Genomic DNA, 19,876 nt, shown 5'->3' with positions numbered 1-19,876 from the left:
CTCTCGCCCCCCACCCTCCGCCTCCGCCCTCGGTGACCTTCGCCCTTTGCCCCCCCCGCCCCGTGACCTGCCAAGATGGCGCTGTCCAGGGCCGGTTGCTGCGGGGCCTTCTGGCGCCTCGGGCCTGGGCCCGGCCCCGCCACCGGCCTGAGCCGCGCCCGGGGGCTGCTGGAGCCGCGCCCCGCACGGGGGGCGCTGAGGTGAGCGGGGACCGATCCACCCCGACCTTCTCCCCGGTCCCGGTACCAGACATCGCCCCCAGGCACCGGCCGTGACGCCCCCCCCCCCCTCGCCACAGCCCCGACCCCCCCAAATACCGGCCGTGGCCCCCGACACCCCCCCGGTACTGGCCACAGTCGTGTGTGTCCCCACCCCCCCTCCCAGTTCCAGGCTTTGGCCTCCCCCCGGTGCACCCTCCGGTCCTGGCCATACCCCCCCACCCCGGTCCCCAGTGCCCCCCGCCCCCCCGTTACTTACCGTGGGGTCGTTACCCCCCCCCCCCCCCCAGCGCCAGGCGTGCCCCCCCCCATTACCGACCCTGCCCTCCCTCCCCGCCTGTGCCACCGTGACCCCCCCAGCGCCAAGCACGGCCCCCCCCCGCCCCCCCAGGCCCTGGGGGACCCCCCAAACTCCCTCCCCCCCCAGGCCCTGGTCCTGATCCCCCCCCCCCAGTGCACAGGGTGGGTCCCAGCGCCCTGTTCCCTCTCTGGGGGCTTCGGGGGTCCCACAGCCCAACGTCCCCCCTCCCTCAGAGCCAACCCCCGCTTTCCTCGGAGCCTTTTCCAGAATAACGGGGGGGTGGGGTGTGGGGTGCCCGGGGGGGTGTTTGGCTGCAGGTCCCCGGCGTTTCGCCTCTCCACGGGCTCCAGGTCTGTCCTCGCCGCCCTGGCGTCCAAAGTGAAACGCATCAACGGGAGATACGAGAGGTTTTTGGAAAGGACCTTCCCCCGTTTCTACGTGCTGTACGCGACTTTCACCAAAGGTGGGTTCCAGCGAGGAGGGAACGTTTGCGCTTCTCCAGGGAAAACGCTGCCTGGTCCCTTCCCGGGGTTAAAAACCCCATCGCCAGAGGCGTTTGCCCAGGAATCGGGACCCGAAGGTGCTCTCCGTTTCGGCAGGAATCCAAGCGCTCTTCGTGGAAGTAAAAGAAATAAGAAAAATCAAATCTAAAATGTCCTGTCAGAGACTGAGCGTTCAGCAACTTCCCTACCGGGAGATGGAGAGGCTGCGGCAGGTACGGCGCGGCGCTCGGGGAAACCCATTTCGGTGCCGCGACGCCCGGCTCTGCCTCCCTGCTGAGGGAATTTCGCGAGTTTGGTGTCGGATCCTGATTCTCTCTTCTAATTTCGGAGGCAGTTTCGCAGGGACGTGATCAAGGCCATTCCCATCGGAATTATCGCCATCCCGCCCTTCGCCAACTTCTTGGTCATCGTCCTGATGTGAGTACCGGCAGCGCGGTGACGCTGCCGCCCCGATCTTTGTGCTCCTTGACTCCAGTATCTTAAATTTAATGGAATTGCAGGGTTTTTTGAGAGTTATAAATCCAACCCGCCAGTCTCCCTTCCTCCCTCTGCCTCTTGCTGTAATAAAAAATACCCGTAGCCCACTGAGCCCAGCGATCGTTTCGCAATACGGGCTCCTGCGTGCCAACAACCTGCCTGGCTCCCTCTTTCTAACGTGCAGAAATAATCCCCGGCACGCAGGGAACAGCCCCGTGCGTGCTTGGCCGGAGAAACCTCGCACGATTCCTTCCCAGCTGTCTGCGGAGCGCTTCGGATGTCCCTCTCCCTGCCAGCTGTCCTGCTGCCGGAGCTAAATCCGGGTTAAATCCGTGAATTTTTCAATTCTCTTCCCTGGCTTTTGTGTCCTGCGGGTGGGTGAGAGATCTCTGGGTTGCGTTGAAGCTCCAGCCGGTCTGGTGATCTCAAGGTTCTTTTCCAACCTCATCGATTCCGGGATTCCCAAACTCACCCCTTCGGAGGAGCGAACATCTGCAGCTCCTACGGGGCGAGATGAGCCGTTCTCGGAGCAGGACGCTGCTTGTGCCTATTTCCAGCAGCACAAACTCCGACCGCCCCGGCTCACGCATTTGGTTTTCCTCCCTGAATCCCTCCCTCCTTTTCTCCCCAAGGTATTTCTTCCCACGCCAGCTCCTGATCCGTTACTTCTGGACCCCCAACCAGCAGATTGAATTCCTGGACGCCTATGACGCCATCCGGCGAGACTTGTATCCGGATGTAGTGAAGAGTTTAGCCCTGGCAGCGCGTTCCCTGCCCGAGCCGCAGCTCCAAAAACGCCTGCAGGAGCTCTGCGCCGAGGTACGTCAACGCCGCGGCCGGTATTGCCCGTCCTGCCGCCGCCTCGGCCCTGCCCGGTGGTGATGAACGCCTGTGGGAGGTGTCGGTAACGCGCGCCGTGGTTCTTTCAGGTGCAGCGAGGTTCCCAGCCACGCGTGGCCGAGCTCTACGCCGTGAGACATTTGTTTTCGGGATCTCCGCTGGGTCTGAACAAGCTCCGGGTGTCTCACGTGGTGAGTGCGGCTTTTCTCCTGCCGCCAGCTCGGAGCTGGCTCTTCCCGAAGAGCGCGGAGGTGCCCGTCCGCTCGGTTGTGCCCCAAACAGGGCGTTGTGCCCTAAAACCAGTCCAGTTGTGGATGTAAAGCTGGGTGTGAGCCGGCAACGTGTGCTCACAGCCCAGAAAAGCCGACTGTAGCCTGGGCCGCACCAAAGCAGCGTGGCCAGGAGGTCGAGGGAGGGGATTCTGCCCCTCTGCTCCGCTCTGCTGAGACCCCCCTGCGGCGCTGCGTCCAGCTCGGGGGTCCCCAGGACAAGAAGGACATGGAGCTGTTGGAGCGAGTCCAGAGGAGGCCACAGAAATGATCCAAGGGCTGGAGCACCTCTGAGAGTTGGGGTGGTTCAGCCTGGAGAAGAGAAAGCTCCGGGGAGACCTTAGAGCCCCTTCCAGCACCTAAAGGGGCTCCAGGAAAGCTGGAGAGGGGCTGGTGCCAAGGGCAGGGAGTGCCAGGCCAAGGGGAATGGCCTGAAGCTGCAGGAGGGGAGATGGAGATGGGATGTGAGGCAGAAATCCTTCCCTGTGAGGGTGCTGAGGCCCTGGCACAGGGTGCCCAGAGAAGCTGTGGCTGCCCCTGGCTCCCTGGCAGTGGTCAAGGCCAGGTTGGATGGGGCTTTGGGCAAGCTGGGCTGGTGGAGGGTGTCCCTGCCCATGGCAGGGGTGGCACTGGGTGGGCTGTGGGGTCCCTTCAACCCAATTCCATGAAAACAGCCCCAGAACGAGACCGTTTGTCCGTCCTTGCTGTAGCTCCCTGCCTCGGCGGGACCGTTCCACACCTGAGCCGTCCCACGCAGCTGAACTCGTCCCGGCCACCCGTGTCCGGCCCCGGGCAGCGCTCGTGTCTCTGTGACACCCACTCCCTGCCCCGCTCGCCGGGCCGGGCGGCCAAGCTGGGCGTCGCAAGAACTGCTGGGGGCAGATGATTAAAGGGAAACAAAATACGGGGCCCGTCTGGGACGGGAGAGGTTTTGTCTGGTTTAAGTTGTGCCTGAACGGGTCAGACAGCTGTTTTTGGAGGGGTTGGACGGGTGACTCGTCCCCTTTTCCTTCTCAGAAAGCCCTGAGCCAGGTCCTGTTTCTGACCCCTCACTTGCCGGCCTTTTTCCTGAGGCGTCGCCTGCGGAGCCACGTCTTGGAGATCCGGCACCTGGACCGCGCCATGCTGCGCCTGGGCTTGGGCCAGCTGTCCGAGGAGGAGCTGAAAGCGGTGAGGACGCCTCCTCCAGCCCCACGCCGCCCGCTTTACCCCGGGCTTGCCTCATCCCGGCCCTCCCCGCTCGTTGGCAGAGCCGTGGCAAGGCACAGCACGTTCCTCCGGACCCACCGCGAGGCCGATTGCGGCCGCTTTTCTCCGGGAAGGCGTTTTCTGAGCCCGTTCTCCGTGCCGGGGCATGGTTCACCATTGCTCAGCCCCGAGGAAGGATCATGGCGCGACCCCCGGTGTTTTGTGTGACCGGGAGCGCCCGTGTCTGACCGTTTCCTTATTTTTTTTTTTCCCCTCTCTGTTCCGCAGGCTTGTTACCTCCGTGGCCTGAACTCCACTCACCTCGGCATGTCCGAGTGCCGAGCGTGGCTGGAGCAGTGGCTGGGGCTCTCCTGCAAGCTGCAAGGTAACGGCGGCCGAGGGGCAGCTCCTGCCTGGTGGGGCAGGGGGGATCTGGGACCCTCTGGGGTTTCTCTGGGCACAGGGAGCATCGGCTCCGGGGAAATTTGGGGGAAACGGTGGTTTTATTCCCCTCTGGGCTGCCCCTCCGATCTCCCGGGGCCTCGTCGCAGAGAGGAGGACGTGGCGGAGCACGCAGGCGCTCTCTGCGTGGAATACGCCCAAGGGACAACCTGTGCCCGGGCGTCCGTGTCCTGCAGAGACCTCGTGGTGGCAGATTCGAACCCCGCAGCAGCATCGGGGGAAACAAAACGGGAGCGGGAGGGAAATGGGTGACTCAGAGCAGAGCAAAAAGCCCCTGGAGAGAGGGGCCGGGGGCGAGGGGCAGCCCCGCAGCCCCTGGCGCCGCACCGGCAGCGCGGGATGAGCGCATTTGGAGCAGCGAGGCCGCGGCAGCGCCGCTCTGACCCCCGCTCTTGTATTTATTTATTTTTTTTTTTCCCAGCTTCCGAAGCTTCCCTCCTGGCAAACAGCATGGTCCTGCTGTCCCTCAACTACGTCAGGGCCAAGGAGTGACGGCCGAGCCGCCGGCTGCGCACCCTCACCCCTGGCATCGCGCGCCGACTTGGTGATTTCCCAGCCTGGTGCCGCAAAAAAAAAAAAAAAACCCAAAACCAAACCCCAACAACAACCCGCCTTTCGGTGATGCGAAACCAGAGCCCGGAGTCAACGAGAGGAGCCCCGACGCTGCCGCGGGGGCGAAGACGTGATTCCCTCCCTCCCGCGCCGGAGATTCGTGCCGACGCCGGCTCTTCTCTTCCCCTTCGTGCAGTCGGAGCGGGCTGACGATGCCGCGGGGCTGAGCCCCGTCCCTTCGCTGTTACGGCTTTTAAACTGCGTCACTTTAATTACGGGAGGCGAGAACGAACGTCTCCGCTGCCTGTGGACGCTTCCCTTAGTATCTCGTAGTAGCGGGCTCCGTTCAGCTTGGGTTTTGCTGCTCTGTGCCTCACCTGGAGAGTTTTTACTTAGTTTCTTTACACCACTGAGCAGTCTTAAATATAAAAATTTCCCTGAGGGGTTAAGAAAAGACCCCAAATCCCCGGGTGACCTTACCCGGAGCCTCAGGGGGGGTTCTTGGGTTTTTGTTCGGCTGCGTCCCGGAGCGTCCCCATCCCGGCCGCTGGCCCGGGGAGCCCTCGCTGGTTGACGGAGGGATGTTGCCAGGGCTGGAAACGCCGCTGCCGACACAAATGGGGTTAGAAAGATGGCGCTGAACTGCACCGATTCCTTCAGCGGAGGCCACGGGGCCGCGCGTTCGTCAAGTTCTCCGCCTAATTAGATCTTAGCCCTGCGTTTTCTGCTCGGCGGAGGCGGCTCTGGGGGGGGGGGGAGCCGAACCCCACCGTGTCTCACCTCGTCCCGTCACTGCATGAGAAACCTCCCGCTGTCGAGTGAATTTAAACCAACTTGAAGTGTTTTATTAAAGACAAAAGCAAGCGAAGCGGCTCCAGCGTCTCTCTCTGGAGGCCCCGGCTGCCTCCTGCGCCGTGAAATACTCTGACAGGGCCCACTAACACCTGGAAAATTGTCCTTTTTAAGCATTATTTAGGGAAAAAGGAGGAGTGGAAATCACCTACCTGTGTGCCAGGCCAGCTCTGAGCTCCTCCCGGAGAAGAAAACCCCTCACCTAACCCCTGCCCTCGCTATTTTTGCAGGAACTCAAGCCGCTCCCCTCACCAAAAGGAATTCAGGGTTTAACCCCCTTTAAGACACAACCCGCCGTGCAAGTTTGAGCATTTCTTTTATTTTTACACTTAAATATTCTCTTTAAATACAGCATTATCACCATGAAAAGAACAGAAAAGGCCGGGGGGGGGGGGGGGGAGAGAAATAAAAATTAAAAAATAATATTCAGAGGACAAGCTTTGGATTCACACTGGAAAAATTAAAAAAATAAAATTAAAAAAAAAGCCACCTTAGTGTGAGACGGGGCGGTTTAGGAGTCGCAGAGTCACTGTTTAAATAGGACGAGGAGCCGGGGGGGGGCGGGGGGGGGACGCCTGGATTTCGGCGGTGCCGTGGTGCCCGCAGCAGCTCGGTAGCACCAGGGAGGAGCCGGGCTGTTTGGTTTCTTACACGGCGACGAATCGAGCAGGACCCAGCGTTAGTGTCAGTGAGTACGTTTAATCCAACCGAAAAAAATTAATAATCATAAAAGGCAGAAATGCGCTTTCATTGCACTATTAACAGCATAGTTCTCTTTGTAAAAATAGAATAAATCCTATTAGTTCTTTGCTTATTGTGAAAGCACCCGTCCTCTCCGGCGTCTTAGGATTCATTCTGTCGGGTTGACGGAGTCTCCGGGCTCGTTAACGAATCGCCTAACGAGTCACGAGCGGGTCCTGACCTGGCTGCGGTGGCCGAGGGCCCGGACGCAGAGCTGGAGAGGGAGCGCAGAGTCCGTTGAAAATTAAAAAAAAAAGGGGGGGGAAAATAAAAGACTTGAACCCATCCGGGTGTCACCGTTTGTTTTATTTTTTTCCAGCTGGGAGTTGCTCCGTTTCGTGCGGGAGCTGAAATAATAAAACCCCCCCTCCACTGCCACGGCCAAACCGGCGCCGGCACGGTGGCAGCTCCCCGCCGGGAAGGGACGTGGGGACGCGGCCGGCGAAGCGCCCGACAAGGGGGTAAGGCTTCGTTCCGCCCGGATTTAGCCCTTGTGTGCCGGCCGAGGGCAGGGAGAGCGGGCGGTGGCGGGGGGGGGAAACGTCCACCCGGCCCCTCCGGTTCGGGACGCGGCACCTTCCCCTCCGCGCTGCCCCGCGGAGAAGGGGCTGGCGGGGAAAAGCCGCTTTGCCAGGCTTAAGGCTCGGTTGGAACCGCTCACCGAGGCGGCGAGAGCAGCAAAGGGGTTTTAAAAAACCCCTTTAAACCCCTTTCGACAGAGGGAGGCGACCGCCAGAAGCACAAGAAGAGCCTGAAACCCCAACAAACCCCCCCAAAACAATTAAAGCACTTCGTCAGGCCGCAGTTTTTCCTCCCCACTTTCGAGCAGCGTCCCCTGCGAGGGGTTTTGGTTTTTTTTTTTTATTATTTCCCAAGGAGAAGCGAGGGCGGCAGCCCCGGGGCTGCGCTGGAGCGGACCCTCCAGCAGCGGAAGCCCCTGGGCATGGGGGCTCCTCGTTCCCCGCTCTCCTCCCGATTCTTGCCTTAAAAAAAAAAAAAAGGTGAATTTGAATTTGCTCATCCAGAGTCCGGGAAACGGCGGGAGACGGAGGGGAGACGCGTCCCGTTGGCCGGGATAAGGCTGGAGCGAGGGCGGAGGTTAAAGCCGAGGGAAGGGGAGCTCGGAGAAGTGACCCCCCCCCCCCCCCATCCTGCCCCTCGAGACGCAGCGCCGAGACCTTCGAGGGGGCCGGTTTGGGCAGGAGGCGAAGTGGGGGTTGGGGGGGGGGGTGCCCATCCCGGCGCTGGCGGAGCCGGGGGGACGGAAAGTGCTTCTGCTTCTGGCCGGGGGACGCGGCAGCTGGATGCCTTGACTGTTCCTCGAGGCCGACGTGGAGCACGGGGACGGCCGGCCGGCCACAGTTCACCATCGCGGCCGCGAAGGGCTCAAACTCTTCAAATTGAGGTGGTTAAACCCCCCCCAAAATTTTCTAGGAGAGCTCGCGGGCCGCAGTGTCGCCTCTCTTGTGCAATCGGAACCTCCCCGCCGGCTCCAGGTCCTTCCCGATCCGTCCTGGCCCCTTCGCGCCGGCTGCGGTGGCCGGCGGTGCCGTAGGGAAGGGGGAGCATCACTCGGAGGCGCCGGGTTGTGACACAGCCTGGTAAACATTCATTAAAGGAACAAAAAAAAAAAAAAAAAGGAAAAAAAAGGTCTTTTTTCCTTAAAAACCAGAGGGCAGAGGTCTCCTGGCAGCCCGGGGCTGCGGTGGGGGACAGGAAGGAGCTGCCGTGGGAAGAGGAGGCTCCAGGTCAGGCGTGTCCCGGCACGCGGGTGGCAACCGAGCGGCCGCCGGCATCGGCCGAGCCGCGAAAACCATCTCTGCCGGGCAAGCGAAAGGCTCCTGGCACCGGGCGAGGGGACGCCGTTTAAAATCCTCTGTACAAAGCAGCCCCCGCTCTTCCCCCCCCACCCCACCCCCCCAGCAATTAAATAACCACCGGTGGCCGCCGCCAGTTCGTAAAATATTATTGGCAATAAATAAACGAGCGCCGAGGAGGGGGGGGAACGGGGCCGCTCACACGGGCAGGACGGGCGAGCGCTCTTCGGCGGAGGGCGGCTCGTGCGGCCGCTCCGGGGCTTGCTCCGGCGGCACGGGGGACGGGGAGCGCGGGCAGCGGGGAGCAGCCGGTGCTCGGCAGCCCTTGGAGGACGGCGCGGCCTCCGGGGACGAGGGAGGATTTTTGGCTGCTTCCCCCTTGCTCGCGGCAGCGGCGGCTCGGCTGCAAGTCACCACGGGGACGGGGAGGACGCCGAGGTCCTTCTCGCCCGGGCAGGAGGACGATGCCGACGGCTCTGCCGGGCTGCTCTCGCCCTTGGTGCCCAGCACCGGCCGCTGCTCCACCTGGTAGTAGACCACGGGCCCATCGTTCAAGTAGGGTTGGTCGCCCACCGCCGAGGCCGCCTGCTCCGAGCCGTCGGCGAAGCAGAGGACGGACGAACCCGGAGGTAACTGGGCTTGGATGAGGATGGGGGCGGCGAGACCCGGGCACAAACCCTCCGGCACGGCCAGGGGCTCCTCCAGGATGCAAACACCTAAGCTCTCCACACCGGAACCGTTGCTGGAGTCTTCCTCAGCCTTCAGCCTCTCCAACTCCTCCGCTGTTTGCAGGTGCATGACGGCCGTCTCGTTCTCCGCCATGAACTCCTGGAAGTCCTGCGTTTCGGCCGGCTGCGGCCCCAGCCAGTCGCCGGTGGGACCGTGAGCGGCAGCGGCGGCCGTTTCCTCCTCCGGCGCCGGCGGCCGCCCGCCCTGCCGCTTGTTCTCCAGCTCCAGCTTCATGATGGTGTGGAGGTAGTGAGTCCGCACCCGGATGGGATTGAATTCGATCCGACCGGCCATGTTACCGCAACCGTCCCGGGAGCAGCCGCAGGGGAAGGACATGCGATCCACCTGGCAGGGAGACGGAGACATGGCAGCTCCAGGATCCCAGAGGATCCCTCCCCGGAGCTTAAAATCCATCCCGACACCGGGAATTTGGCGCTGGGGGAAGTTTTTCCCCCTACGAGGCGTCCCCAAAACAAGCTGAAGCTGCAGCCCAGCACCCAAGGAGAGCATGCCGGCACCAGGATGAGCCCCGGCAGCTCGGTTTCGCCGCCGGCGTCTCCTTCCCCGACTCACCTGGCATTTAATCCCCGCCTGGCTGCAGGCGCAGGCTTCCGGGTCGCAGTAGAGGCGGCAGTCGCAGCCGCATTCCTCCCGGGACAGGCGGATGGCCCGTAGCTCCTGCTTCTCCTCGGCATCGATGCGGTGAACGCCGGAGGCTCGCAGCAGAGCTCGGCGGCGTTTGGTGGGGAGCGGCTGCAGGAAGAAATAGTCGTCCACCTCCACGTTCTCCACGTCGATGTCGTCGTCCGAGACGTCCTCCAGCGTCAGGCCGTCCGCTTCCTCCGACTCCACCGTGCCGTTCTTGGTGAGCTGAGGGGTGGGAGGGCAGGGTCAGCCCTGGATGCTGAACCCCCCCGCCCCCCGATGAGGCAGGATGGAGGATGGACGTCCCTGGTCCCCCCCCCCCCCAGCTCAGAGCCTTCCCGTGCCCCCCCAGCACCAAGCAGGGTCCGGCACGGCGAGCTGAGCCCCTGCCCAGAGCCGTCCCCGTGCGAGTTCCACCCCCCCCCCCCCAGCCAGACTGCGAGCGGGCTCACGGCAGTTTGTAGAAGGGAGGGGGGGGAAAATAAATAATAAAAGAATTCAGAGCAGAGAATCCCTTTTCCGTCTTCCTGGGAGAGCAGCAGCAGCCGTGGAGCTGCAGAGCATCCGCCCCGGGAAAATGAGGTTTGAAAGCTATGGAGGGGCCAGAGCGGATCCTGCAACGCGTCTTCAACCTCCCTGCTCCGGTCCTTCGAACTCCCTTCCTCCCCATGCACTCAAACACTCCAAATCTTGGCATTTACGGTAAAGAGGGGTCCCCAGCCCTCTGAGAGCCGGCACACGCAGAGGCAGCGGACAGAGATGTCCACGACCTCCTGAAGAGCTGGTGGAAAAGCCTCCGTTTATAAAAAATAGTTCAAAAATAAAGAAAATAAAGAGGCGCCCGGTTGGATTTGCGTCCCTTTGCCCAAAGCAAAAGGCTGTCGGGGCAGCGGGAGCCGATCGCAGGCTCTGCAGAGCGTCCCACTGAGCAGAGCCCAGGCTCTGGGCAATCCCGAGGGCACAGATCCAACCCTGGGGACGGGTCGGAAAACAGGCAGAGCCACCGAGATCCCGATCTTCCCCCAACGCAGCCCAGCTGCCTCCTCCCAGACCGGAATTTCTACCGACACGGACCTGGCGAGGTTTGACCGACAGCTCTGAACCCGGCACGGGTTGATGCCCCGCGACGCGATAAAAAAAAAAAGAAATGAAAAGGAAGAGTTTAGCATCGATAAATCCATCCTGTCCGTGCGAAACGGCAGCCTGGATCTCTCTCCTCCGACCTGGCTTACGCTCGAGCTCCACCAAAGCTCAGCGAGGTGAAATCCGGCTGCGGCATCGCCCGGATTTCACCGGCGCCACCCCTTTTCCCCAGCAATACCTTCATTTTCTTGGCGTGGAGTTTCTCTTCCTTGAGATGTTCCCGTAGGATCTCCCGGTGATTCACCTCCTGCTCCTGGGCGAACTCGCAGAGCGTGTAGCGACGGACGGAGTTGTGGCGTTGGGCCATGCCCAGGGAGCTGCCGCCCTGGCTGGGGACGCTGGTGAAGCCCTGGCGTCGGGCGAAGTAGTAGACGGTCACTTGGTCGAAGCGGACATTCTTCCTGCGAAGCTGCTTCTGCCGCTTCAGGATGGAGGTGGCTGTGGCGGGGGAAGCCAGAGAGGTGGTGTTAGGAGCCATAAAAACCCCAACGAACCCTCGGGGGATCCCGCAAAGATCTCCCACCCCATTGCAAAGTGGATTTTCTGCTCCCAGGAGCAGGTCGAGCTCGTGCTGGCGGCTCCGTGTCGGTTTTGGGAAGACGGCTGCGTCCGCACGGGCTGAGCTCTTCCCTCCGACGCCGTCCCAGAGCAACCCCGCTGATCCCCGTACCCCTACACCGCCACCAAAATATCTCAGGGCGATAGAAAAGGTCCAGGATGGACCTCGGACAAGCAGACCCGTACCCATGGGACCCTGCTCACGGCCCCAAAACGGGTTGTAAGGGATGAAGAAGGGAAGAGCGGAGCCAGCTCCGCATCCAGAAGCCTCGTGCTCGACGGCAAAGGAACACGGACAGGGACCGTCCCCGACCACTCACGTATGAAACCGGCGGAGCTGGAGGGGTTGACGCTGTCGCAGCTATCGGCGCTGTCGCTGTTGGAGATCTCGTCGTCCGAGTTGGAGCCCGGCGAGCCCACGTCCGCATCCTCAAACTTCCTCTTGAGGCCGGCGCTCGCGATCGCATCCATTTGGCCGCGGTTCGCATGGAGAGCCGGCGGGCGGCGAGGGGGGGTTGCTTTGCCACCAGCTCTCCGGTGCCGGCCCCCGGTGCTGCCGGCGGGCTCACCGCGTCCCTGCGGACAAGGCGAAAAGCCGTAACGGCATTTCGGATAAGCCAGAGTCACTCGGGATAACCAGGAAAGGTGTCCCTGGCTCTCCCCATCCCCACCCCGGATAAAACCCCCGATCCCTGACGCGTTACCGCGTTCTCCAAGGGAGCTGCGTGCGGTTATTTCATGTTATTTCATGATATTTAATGAAATTTTGAATTTTTGGGCAGCCCCGGAGGGGTCAGGCGGTTGGGCAGGGTGACGGCCGCAGCTCCCTTCCAACCAAACTCTTCTGTTCTAAACCGATTCGTAACCGAACCGAAAGCCAAAGGAGATGGCGGTTTTATAAAGAAAGGCGCTCGCACCGCCCCGGCACCTCGCGCTTCGCCCGTGAAATAACCTTTGCCGGCTAACTCCCTCGCTAAAAAACCCCTAAAGCCCAAAACGGCCTCGGGACGCGCCGGGGGTTACCCAGCCATCGGCAACGCCGGATCGACGGCTCCATCCGAGACGTAGGAAGGGAATAAACCCCCAACGCCATGAGAGTCTCTGGCGTTTTCCTGCCCGTTAGGCTCCAAAAAAGGCGGCTTGCCCGAAGCCGGGAAACGCTCGGCTCCAGCTTGGGCCAAGGAATTTTTGGGAGCTGATCCTCCGAAGGGAAGACTCGGCGAGCATCGTTCCGCGGCCTCGCGCTGCTTTTGGGTCACTGTAACCGTTTTTGAACCGAATCCGGCGCATCCCCCGTCCCCAGGGCCAGGCTGGAGCGGGAAGCATCCCGGGATGCCCGGTCCCCCGTCATCGTCCCCGCTGCCACCGTCCCCGGGGGAGCCCAGCACCCACCCGGTTGTGCCGTCTCATCTCTCTCCGCTTTGTGTTCCCTCCGCTCCAACCGCCGTTCTCATGGCAACGGAACAACCGGCTTCAAAAAAAACCAACGGCATCCCTGCGGAACCCCGGGACCCGGCAGCCTCGGGGGGACGGGGGGAGGGATCAGAGGGTCTTCAGATGCGATTCGGGGGGCAAAGGGGCAGCGGGAGGCACAGCCCGCACCCGGAGAAAGCTCAGGGACGGGCTCCGCGTCGCTTCCAGCGTCTTTAAAGCCGAAAATGAAACGCCGGTGCCCTTCTTCTCCCCCGAAAAGGACGTGCCGGTGCCAAAACCGCAGCAGCGCCGGGGCCGCGGTGAATCCACCGAGCAGGGTGCGATTTCCCGACCCGCCAACGCCATGGTTTGGGTTTAAATACGGCTTTTGGGGGTATTTTTTGGTAGGCAAATTGCTTAATCCTGTTACTAAAGGGAGGGGGGGGAAAAAAGCAGCTGTTGAACCAGCGTAAGCGTCAGCCCAATTAAGGAGCTGATTTAACGACGCTGATCCCGCACGCCATCCCAGGGGATAAGCGGAGGCGGAAAACACCCGCTCGAGCATCGCCGCACCCACGTCCCCAACGCCCTCACCTTGTTTTACCACCTCCATCACCCCAAAACCGCCCCGTTTCCGTGCCCAGCACGTCCCTGGCCGGGCTCCTGCGGGTGCTGCCCGTCCCGGGGCTCAGCCAACTTCATCGGCCTCGTTTTAGGAAGGAGATAATTAACGAGGAGCCTCTCCGCGGTTTCTCCCATTCCCTCCACAGCAAATTTTCAAAATATCATCTAAACCCCCTCTCCCTCGGGTGCTTACGGCGAGGAAAATCAGCGTCGGTGTCTGACCGGCCGCCTCCACCTCCGGCATCAAACTCCGGCCGGGATCGGAGACCGGATCCTCCCCTGGACGGATCCATCGGGAGATGTTGGATTCGATGATTTTAAAGGTCTTTTTGAACGTAAATAATTCTGTGGTTCCTGGTAACGGTGTTTCCTATAAAGGACCAACGGCGCAAGGCGGGCGCCCACCCGGGGGGCTGCCTCGAGGGACGGCTGCGGACGGGGAGCGGCGAGACGCTGCAGGGGATGGGGCAGCCGGAAAAATAAACGTTTTATCTCATTTCTCCCCGGTCAAAGCTCCCCCGCCCACGCGGGCATCCTCTTCCTCCTCCTCCTCCTTTATCGGCGCGGCGGCAGCTGCCCCCCGTGCGATGCAGAGGCCAGTTTAATTCATTTATTAGCTCAAATTACCCTTTCTTTGAAATAAAAAAAGAATAATTTTGAAAACACCCAGGGCGCAGAGCCGAGCCCGGCAGCTCAGAAGCCCCCGAGACCCGGCACGGAGCGGGAGGATTTCAGAGACCCTCGTCCTCACGTTGGATTTTACTCTGCAGTGAGACGAGGATTTTAATCCAGAGTCTAGGTCTGGCTTAAGGGAAGGTTTAAAGAGAGAGGGGGCGAAGAGCCGGGTCCTGCCTACGGCAGGGATGCTCATCCCGCAGGGAAAGCATCTCCTCCTCCCTCCTCAACCAAAGATACAGCCAGGGAAAAAAAAAATAATATAATAAATCTATTAATGATGGCGAGAAGAGGCGGAGTGAGGGGAAAAAAATGAAAATAAACCATTTGCAGGTTTTGTTCAGTTTTTAAATGGAGATAAAGCCCCAAGGAGGGGATTTGGGATGCGGCAAGAAAAAACTTGACTCAAACGCTGTGAGGAAGGGGTCGCGTGACCCCAATTCCCCTTCTTTTCGCTATTAAACCACACCAAAAAGAGCTCAACTGAAAATATTAATTTTTTTCACGTCCGTCGTTGCTGGAATTGCCTTTGGGAGCGAGGAGGGGTTCAGGAGAGAGATGGGATGCAAAGAACCTCCCGAGACAGAGCCGGTCCAGCCACGACGCTCCAAGATCCGATCGGGAAAACCTGCCGGCTCAAAGCTCATCCGGAGTCGATTAACGAGCCCAAATCATCACGAGGAATTAACGCTGTCATGCTGCAAAAAAAAAAAAAACCAAAAAACCAACCCCACGCTCCTGGTTTGCTGGTTCCCAGCTTTCGGGAGAGGAGGAAGGGCGGGAGCGTCTCTGGGCGAGGGATGGATGCTGCTGTGGTTCCCAAAGCTCGTTTGCCGACGGATCCGAGTCCCATTAACGAGTTTCCTTTCGCCTTCCGTGACTCCGGCGTCGCCTCCGACGATCCCCCGCTCCATCTCGGATGCGCTGCCAGGCCGTTCCTCCGTCGCAGCTGGTCCAGGCGGAGACCGAAATGGCAATTCTGGTTTTATTCCAGATATTCAGAGTAATTAGTAATTACCAGGCGGGGACCCTCCGAGCCATCCTGCGGATTTTGTGATCCTCTGGGCATCCTACGGATTTTGTGACGGCTCCCAAAAATCCCGCACGGATCAAGGGTTTCGGGGACCGAGTAACTCGGAGGATGCTCAAGATTTCCTCCTTGTATTTACTCCCCTCTACAAACTGCTTTAATCTCGAGCATCAATTTTTGGCGGGGGGGGAGACCGGTTTAAATAAGTTTCCCATAAAAAACAAGAACCAAAAGCGGATCCTGACAAAAGCCTCCCAGGGTTTCGAGGGATCGGAGGTGTCAAATACAGGGACGTGGGATTATTTCAGCAGCTGGATGAGGAAAAGGTGGGAACGATATGCAAGAAGGAAGAAAATAAATATATATATATACAGGGAGAGACCCCCGGGCTAAGCAGCAGCCCGTCAGGCGTCGGAGAAGCATCCCAACCCTGTCCTGGTTGGTAACGGGTGGATTTAAGATCGGATCACGGCATGCAGGATAAAGCCAGAAAAAAAAATAATCGAGGAATAACCGAAGGAACCCATTTTATTCCGTCGCAGCGCTCGGCATCTCCCAGGAAGGCGACGCCGGAGCGCAAAGGCAGAGCCGGCGGCTGGAAGGAGCCAGGCTGCAATTTCGTATCCACCACCCCCCCCTCCCACCCCCCCGAGACGAGGAGGGCTCTCGGCAGCGATTTCAAGGGGAAAACGTCTCACCCCCGGGGTGAAACCCACCCAAAACAGGGCTTCCCCTCCGGCAGTCACTCCCCAGCTCGGTTCTCTCCCTCGTTACCAATTATGCAGCAGGATTTGCATTGCCGGGGATGACACGGCAGCATCACTGCAGAGCATCACGCCGTGACGTCGGGCAGCGGCGGTGGAGGGGGGTGGCGGCGAATGCGCCGAGGTGCCCGGCACCCCCCGCTCGCCTCCGACCCCAAAAGCAACCACGGCCCCGTAGCTTTGCGGTCGCGCAGAATTAAACACCCTCCAGCGCTCCCCGGTAAGCAGAAAAGCAGCTCCCACCGTCACCCCGAAACACCACCTCGCCGTCCCCGCGTCGTAGCCCCCGCCGAGGACGAGGAAAGGGGCGTTTGTTGCCGAGGGCAAGCAAACAGAAACCCAGGGAGAAGCCGAAAGCTCGCTCTGCGCTTCCTCCAAACAGCAAATAAAGCAGCTCACCTCCTCAAGGACGGCCGACAGGACGGGGAGCCCCACGGCACCCCCCCGCCCGGCACGGCGGAAGGACTTTGGTTTAGGTTCGGCACCGCTCGGGAAGGGTCCGGCACGCTCGAGCACGTGGCTGGATGCAGCGGGACACGTAAACCCCCCTCCGAAGGGGGAAAAAAATTAAACTCACGCTTGATAATTCCTACAGAATTAAACCAGGAATTGGCACAAACGGTCGGATCCGGACGCACCTCCGTCCACTCAGCACCCGGCACGGTGCACGCCGCTCCCGGCCCGTGGTCCGTCAAATCCAGGCGTTAATTATCCCGGGGCAGGAATTAGGGCAGAAGCTCGTATTGATGAGCCCAAGAAATGAGATTAAATAAATCATTTCCACCCCGGTGGGGACAGAAGGGACGGCCGCTCGGCCACCACGAAGAGTTCAGCAGTTCGGCTCGTTTACAAATTAGTCGTCGGAGGTTTTCCCACAGGATTCGGCCGTTGGCCTCCGCAGGCTGGAGGTTGATGGATTTGCTGGGCTGCGTTTCAGGGACGCTGCGGCCGGTCGGCACGCCGGAGATCCGAGTTCAGCCTCGGTCGGTCCTTACACCACCGGCGCTTCAGCGAGAGACCGGCTTCGGGTTTTTACGACAAACGGCAGAAAATTCGGTTTCGTCTTCTACTCTGCCGCTAATGAACGCAGCTAACGAGTAAATCTAGGCTACAGCTCCCACGGCTCAAGCACCGCCGGTGCTGGAGCCTGCGCTTACGCAACCAGCATCACAAATTGGTAACGATGGGTCTGGGTTGTCCTAGAGCCCCGGATCACCTCGATGCATCCATCGATGATGGGCAGATCTTCCCACGCTGCTGCCCGACCTCCTGGGGAGGGTCAGGCGGGTGCTACGGAAAAGGCTGGTCCAAAAAAAAAAAAAAAAAAAACCCCAAAGCCACTCGGTCCCTTTGCCCGTCACCAGAATTGAGTCATAAAGGTGGGTCCACCCCACGTTGAGCATGGTGGCTCCATGGAACACCTTGATCTAAAGACCTCGAAGGTGAGGGAGACCCTGAAGGAAGACGAGGGCATGGGAGACCTTCAAGATGAGGGAGACCTTGCAGGCGAGGGGCATGCGAGACCCTCAAGGTGAGGGCAAGGGTAGAGCAGAACATCGCTGTGGTTGTCCTACTGGTCCAGCTCCTCCTGAGGGCGAGCGTGGGGTTGCTGAGCTGAACCCTCGCTCCTGGATGCTCTCCTGGGTGAGGGGGTAAGACCTCCTGTGCTGGCTGACAGGGGCTGCTGGGCCCCCGCTGGACAGTGGCCGAGGACAGCTGGAGGCAACTGGTCCTGGCCACCACGGAGCACCTGAGCTCGGGGGACTCCAGACCTCGGCTCCTTCCGCAACGATCCCGAGGAGGGTCGGGGCCACGGCACAGCGAGGGCTGGGCAAGGAGGAACCTTCTCCACCGTGGGCCAGTGAAGGTCCCAGCACCAGCGCCCGCCAAGAGGGGGGATCATCCCAGCCCCCTCCTCACCTCCCAACGCCTGCGACGGGGAGAACCGCCCCGTGCAAGGACCCCTCCCCATGCAACGACCCCTCCCCACCTTCGGGGACACCGGACCAGGACCACCATGATGGCTCCTCCTCAGGACCAAGGTGTCCCACCATCACCACCGGCTCCTTCCCACCACCCCACGGGGGCCCCACCACTATGTGGCTCCTTGGGGACCTCCCCGTACCGGCCCCACCCTCCACCCCAGCGTGACCCCCACCTACAAGCCCCCCCCCCCCCCCCCCCATCCCCTATAGGTCCCCAGCTGGAGAATGAAGCGGCTATAAGGGCACCCCACATCCTCCATAGGACCCTCACCCCCCCCCACAAGTACAGGGGAGGGCCCCAGCTGCAAGGGCCCCCCACATCCCCTATAGCCCCCCCCAATATAAGGGTGCCCCCCAGCCCGTACAGGCCCCCAAAGCACAGGAGAGGGCAGAGCCTCAGTTGCAAAGGTCCCATACGTCCTCTATAGGACTCCAGTAAGGGCCCCCCCATCCCCTATAGGCCTGCAGCTGTCAGGGTCCCCCGCATCTTCTATAGGTCCTCCAGCTGTAAGGGGGGGCCCACATCCCCTATAGGCCCCTACATCCTCTACAGACCCCCCTTCCCCCAGCCAGAAAAGGCCTGCACAAACCCCTATAGGTTCCCCAGCTATAAGGGCTCCCCCACATCCTCTACAGCCCCCACCAGCTGGAAAAGGCCCCCACGGCCCTATAGGCATCCCACGTGTCTTATAGGCCCCCCAGCTAGAAAAGGCCCCCTCATCCCCTATAGGCTCCTGCATCCTCTATATATTCCCCAGCCGTAAGCCTCACCATCCCCTATAGGGCCCTGCATCCTTTATGGGTCCCCCAGCTAGAAAAGACCCCCCCATCCCCTACAGGCCCCCCAGCTGTAAAGCCCTCACATCCCCTATAGGGCCCTGCATCTTCTATAGCCCCCCCCCAGCTGGAAAAGGCCCCCCATCCCCTATAGGCCACTGCATCCTCTATAGCCCCCCCATCCCCTATAGGGCCCCAATCCCCTATAGGGCCCTGCATCCTCTATAGCCCCCCCCATCCCCTATAGGCCCCCGCAACCCCATAGGCCCCCAGCTACAGAGGCCCCCCCATCCCCTATAGGGCCCCGCACCCCCTATAGGCCCCCAGCTACAGAGGCCCCCCCATCCCCTATAGGGCCCTGCATCCTCTATAGCCCCCCCATCCCCTATAGGGCCCCAATCCCCTATAGGGCCCTGCATCCTCTATAGCCCCCCCATCCCCTATAGGGCCCCGCACCCCCTATAGGCCCCCAGCTACAGAGGCCCCCCCCATCCCCTATAGGGCCCTGCATCCTCTATAGCCCCCCCATCCCCTATAGGGCCCTGCATCCTCTATAGGCCCCCAGCTACAGAAGCCCCCCCATCCCCTATAGGCCCCCGCACCCCCTATAGGCCCCCAGCTACAGAGGCCCCCCCATCCCCTATAGGGCCCTGCATCCTCTATAGCCCCCCCATCCCCTATAGGGCCCTGCACCCCTATAGGCCCCCAGCTACAGAAGCCCCCCCATCCCCTATAGGGCCCCGCACCCCCTATAGGCCCCCAGCTACAGAGGCCCCCCCATCCCCTATAGGCCCCCGCACCCCCTATAGGCCCCCAGCTACAGAAGCCCCCCCATCCCCTATCAGCCCCCTCAGCTGCAAGAGAAGGAAGAGGCCGACCCCCCCCCCTCCACCCGCCTCCCCTCACCCCGCCGGGGCAGAGACCCCCCCACACACCCCACTCACCGGGTCCCCACGGGTGGGGCGGTGGTCGGCGGGGCGGGGCGGGGGCGGCTCCCGGGGGCGGCTGGGCGCGCGCTGGGGCTGCGGCCGCGCGGACCCGCCCCGCCGCCGCTCGCCGACAACAATGGGGCCGCCGGCGCTGCGCCGCCCCTTATATACCCCGCGTCACGTGACGGACACGCCTCCCCTCCCCACCACCGCCCGCCCCGCGGAGCAGGCTGGGAAAGCGAGTTCCGGCGGCGGGAGAGGGACGCGCGGTCGCGGGGCACGCCGGGAAATGTAGTGCGGAAGTGTCTGAGGGAGGGAGAGAGGCCGCAGGTTTGGGGCGGGGGGCGCCAGGCCGGGCCCCAGGCCAGTGCCCTTCGCCCCGCC

At 61.5% G+C, this 19,876-nt stretch overlaps 2 protein-coding genes across 10 annotated transcripts; one reads left to right on the top strand and one right to left on the bottom strand.

The window, feature by feature from the left end:
- The first annotated feature begins 43 nt into the window (after window positions 1-43).
- LETMD1 (LETM1 domain containing 1) lies at window positions 44-5,678 on the top strand. 2 transcript variants are annotated; one of them, XM_054807020.1, is made up of 9 exons: window positions 44-200; window positions 837-982; window positions 1,119-1,234; window positions 1,357-1,439; window positions 2,132-2,318; window positions 2,429-2,530; window positions 3,626-3,778; window positions 4,085-4,181; window positions 4,680-5,678. In XM_054807020.1, the coding sequence occupies exons 1-9, from the start codon at window positions 76-78 to the stop codon at window positions 4,748-4,750; spliced, it is 1,080 nt and encodes a 359-aa protein (XP_054662995.1). In that variant the 5' UTR covers window positions 44-75; the 3' UTR covers window positions 4,751-5,678. The 2 variants fall into 2 exon arrangements, with proteins under 2 accessions (XP_054662995.1, XP_054662996.1); XM_054807021.1 differs by having other exon boundaries at window positions 53-200; window positions 870-982.
- A 282-nt stretch (window positions 5,679-5,960) lies between these two features.
- CSRNP2 (cysteine and serine rich nuclear protein 2) lies at window positions 5,961-19,589 on the bottom strand. Of its 8 annotated transcripts, XM_054807012.1 has the most exons (7): window positions 16,440-17,895; window positions 16,201-16,349; window positions 13,526-15,348; window positions 11,616-11,871; window positions 10,916-11,175; window positions 9,523-9,819; window positions 5,961-9,294 (listed from the first exon to the last, which is right to left on the bottom strand). In XM_054807012.1, the coding sequence occupies exons 3-7, from the start codon at window positions 13,574-13,576 to the stop codon at window positions 8,419-8,421; spliced, it is 1,740 nt and encodes a 579-aa protein (XP_054662987.1). In that variant the 5' UTR covers window positions 13,577-15,348; window positions 16,201-16,349; window positions 16,440-17,895; the 3' UTR covers window positions 5,961-8,418. The 8 variants fall into 8 exon arrangements, with proteins under 8 accessions (XP_054662987.1, XP_054662986.1, XP_054662988.1 ...); XM_054807011.1 differs by having other exon boundaries at window positions 13,526-14,986; window positions 16,201-17,895; XM_054807013.1 differs by lacking the exon at window positions 16,201-16,349 and having other exon boundaries at window positions 13,526-14,986; window positions 16,379-17,895.
- Window positions 19,590-19,876: the final 287 nt, after the last annotated feature.

This window comes from Grus americana, chromosome 31 (assembly GCF_028858705.1).
Source record: "Grus americana isolate bGruAme1 chromosome 31, bGruAme1.mat, whole genome shotgun sequence".
NCBI lineage: Eukaryota > Metazoa > Chordata > Aves > Gruiformes > Gruidae > Grus > Grus americana.
Note: the sequence above shows the minus strand (reverse complement) of the source record. Positions and strands in the feature narration are given on the sequence as shown.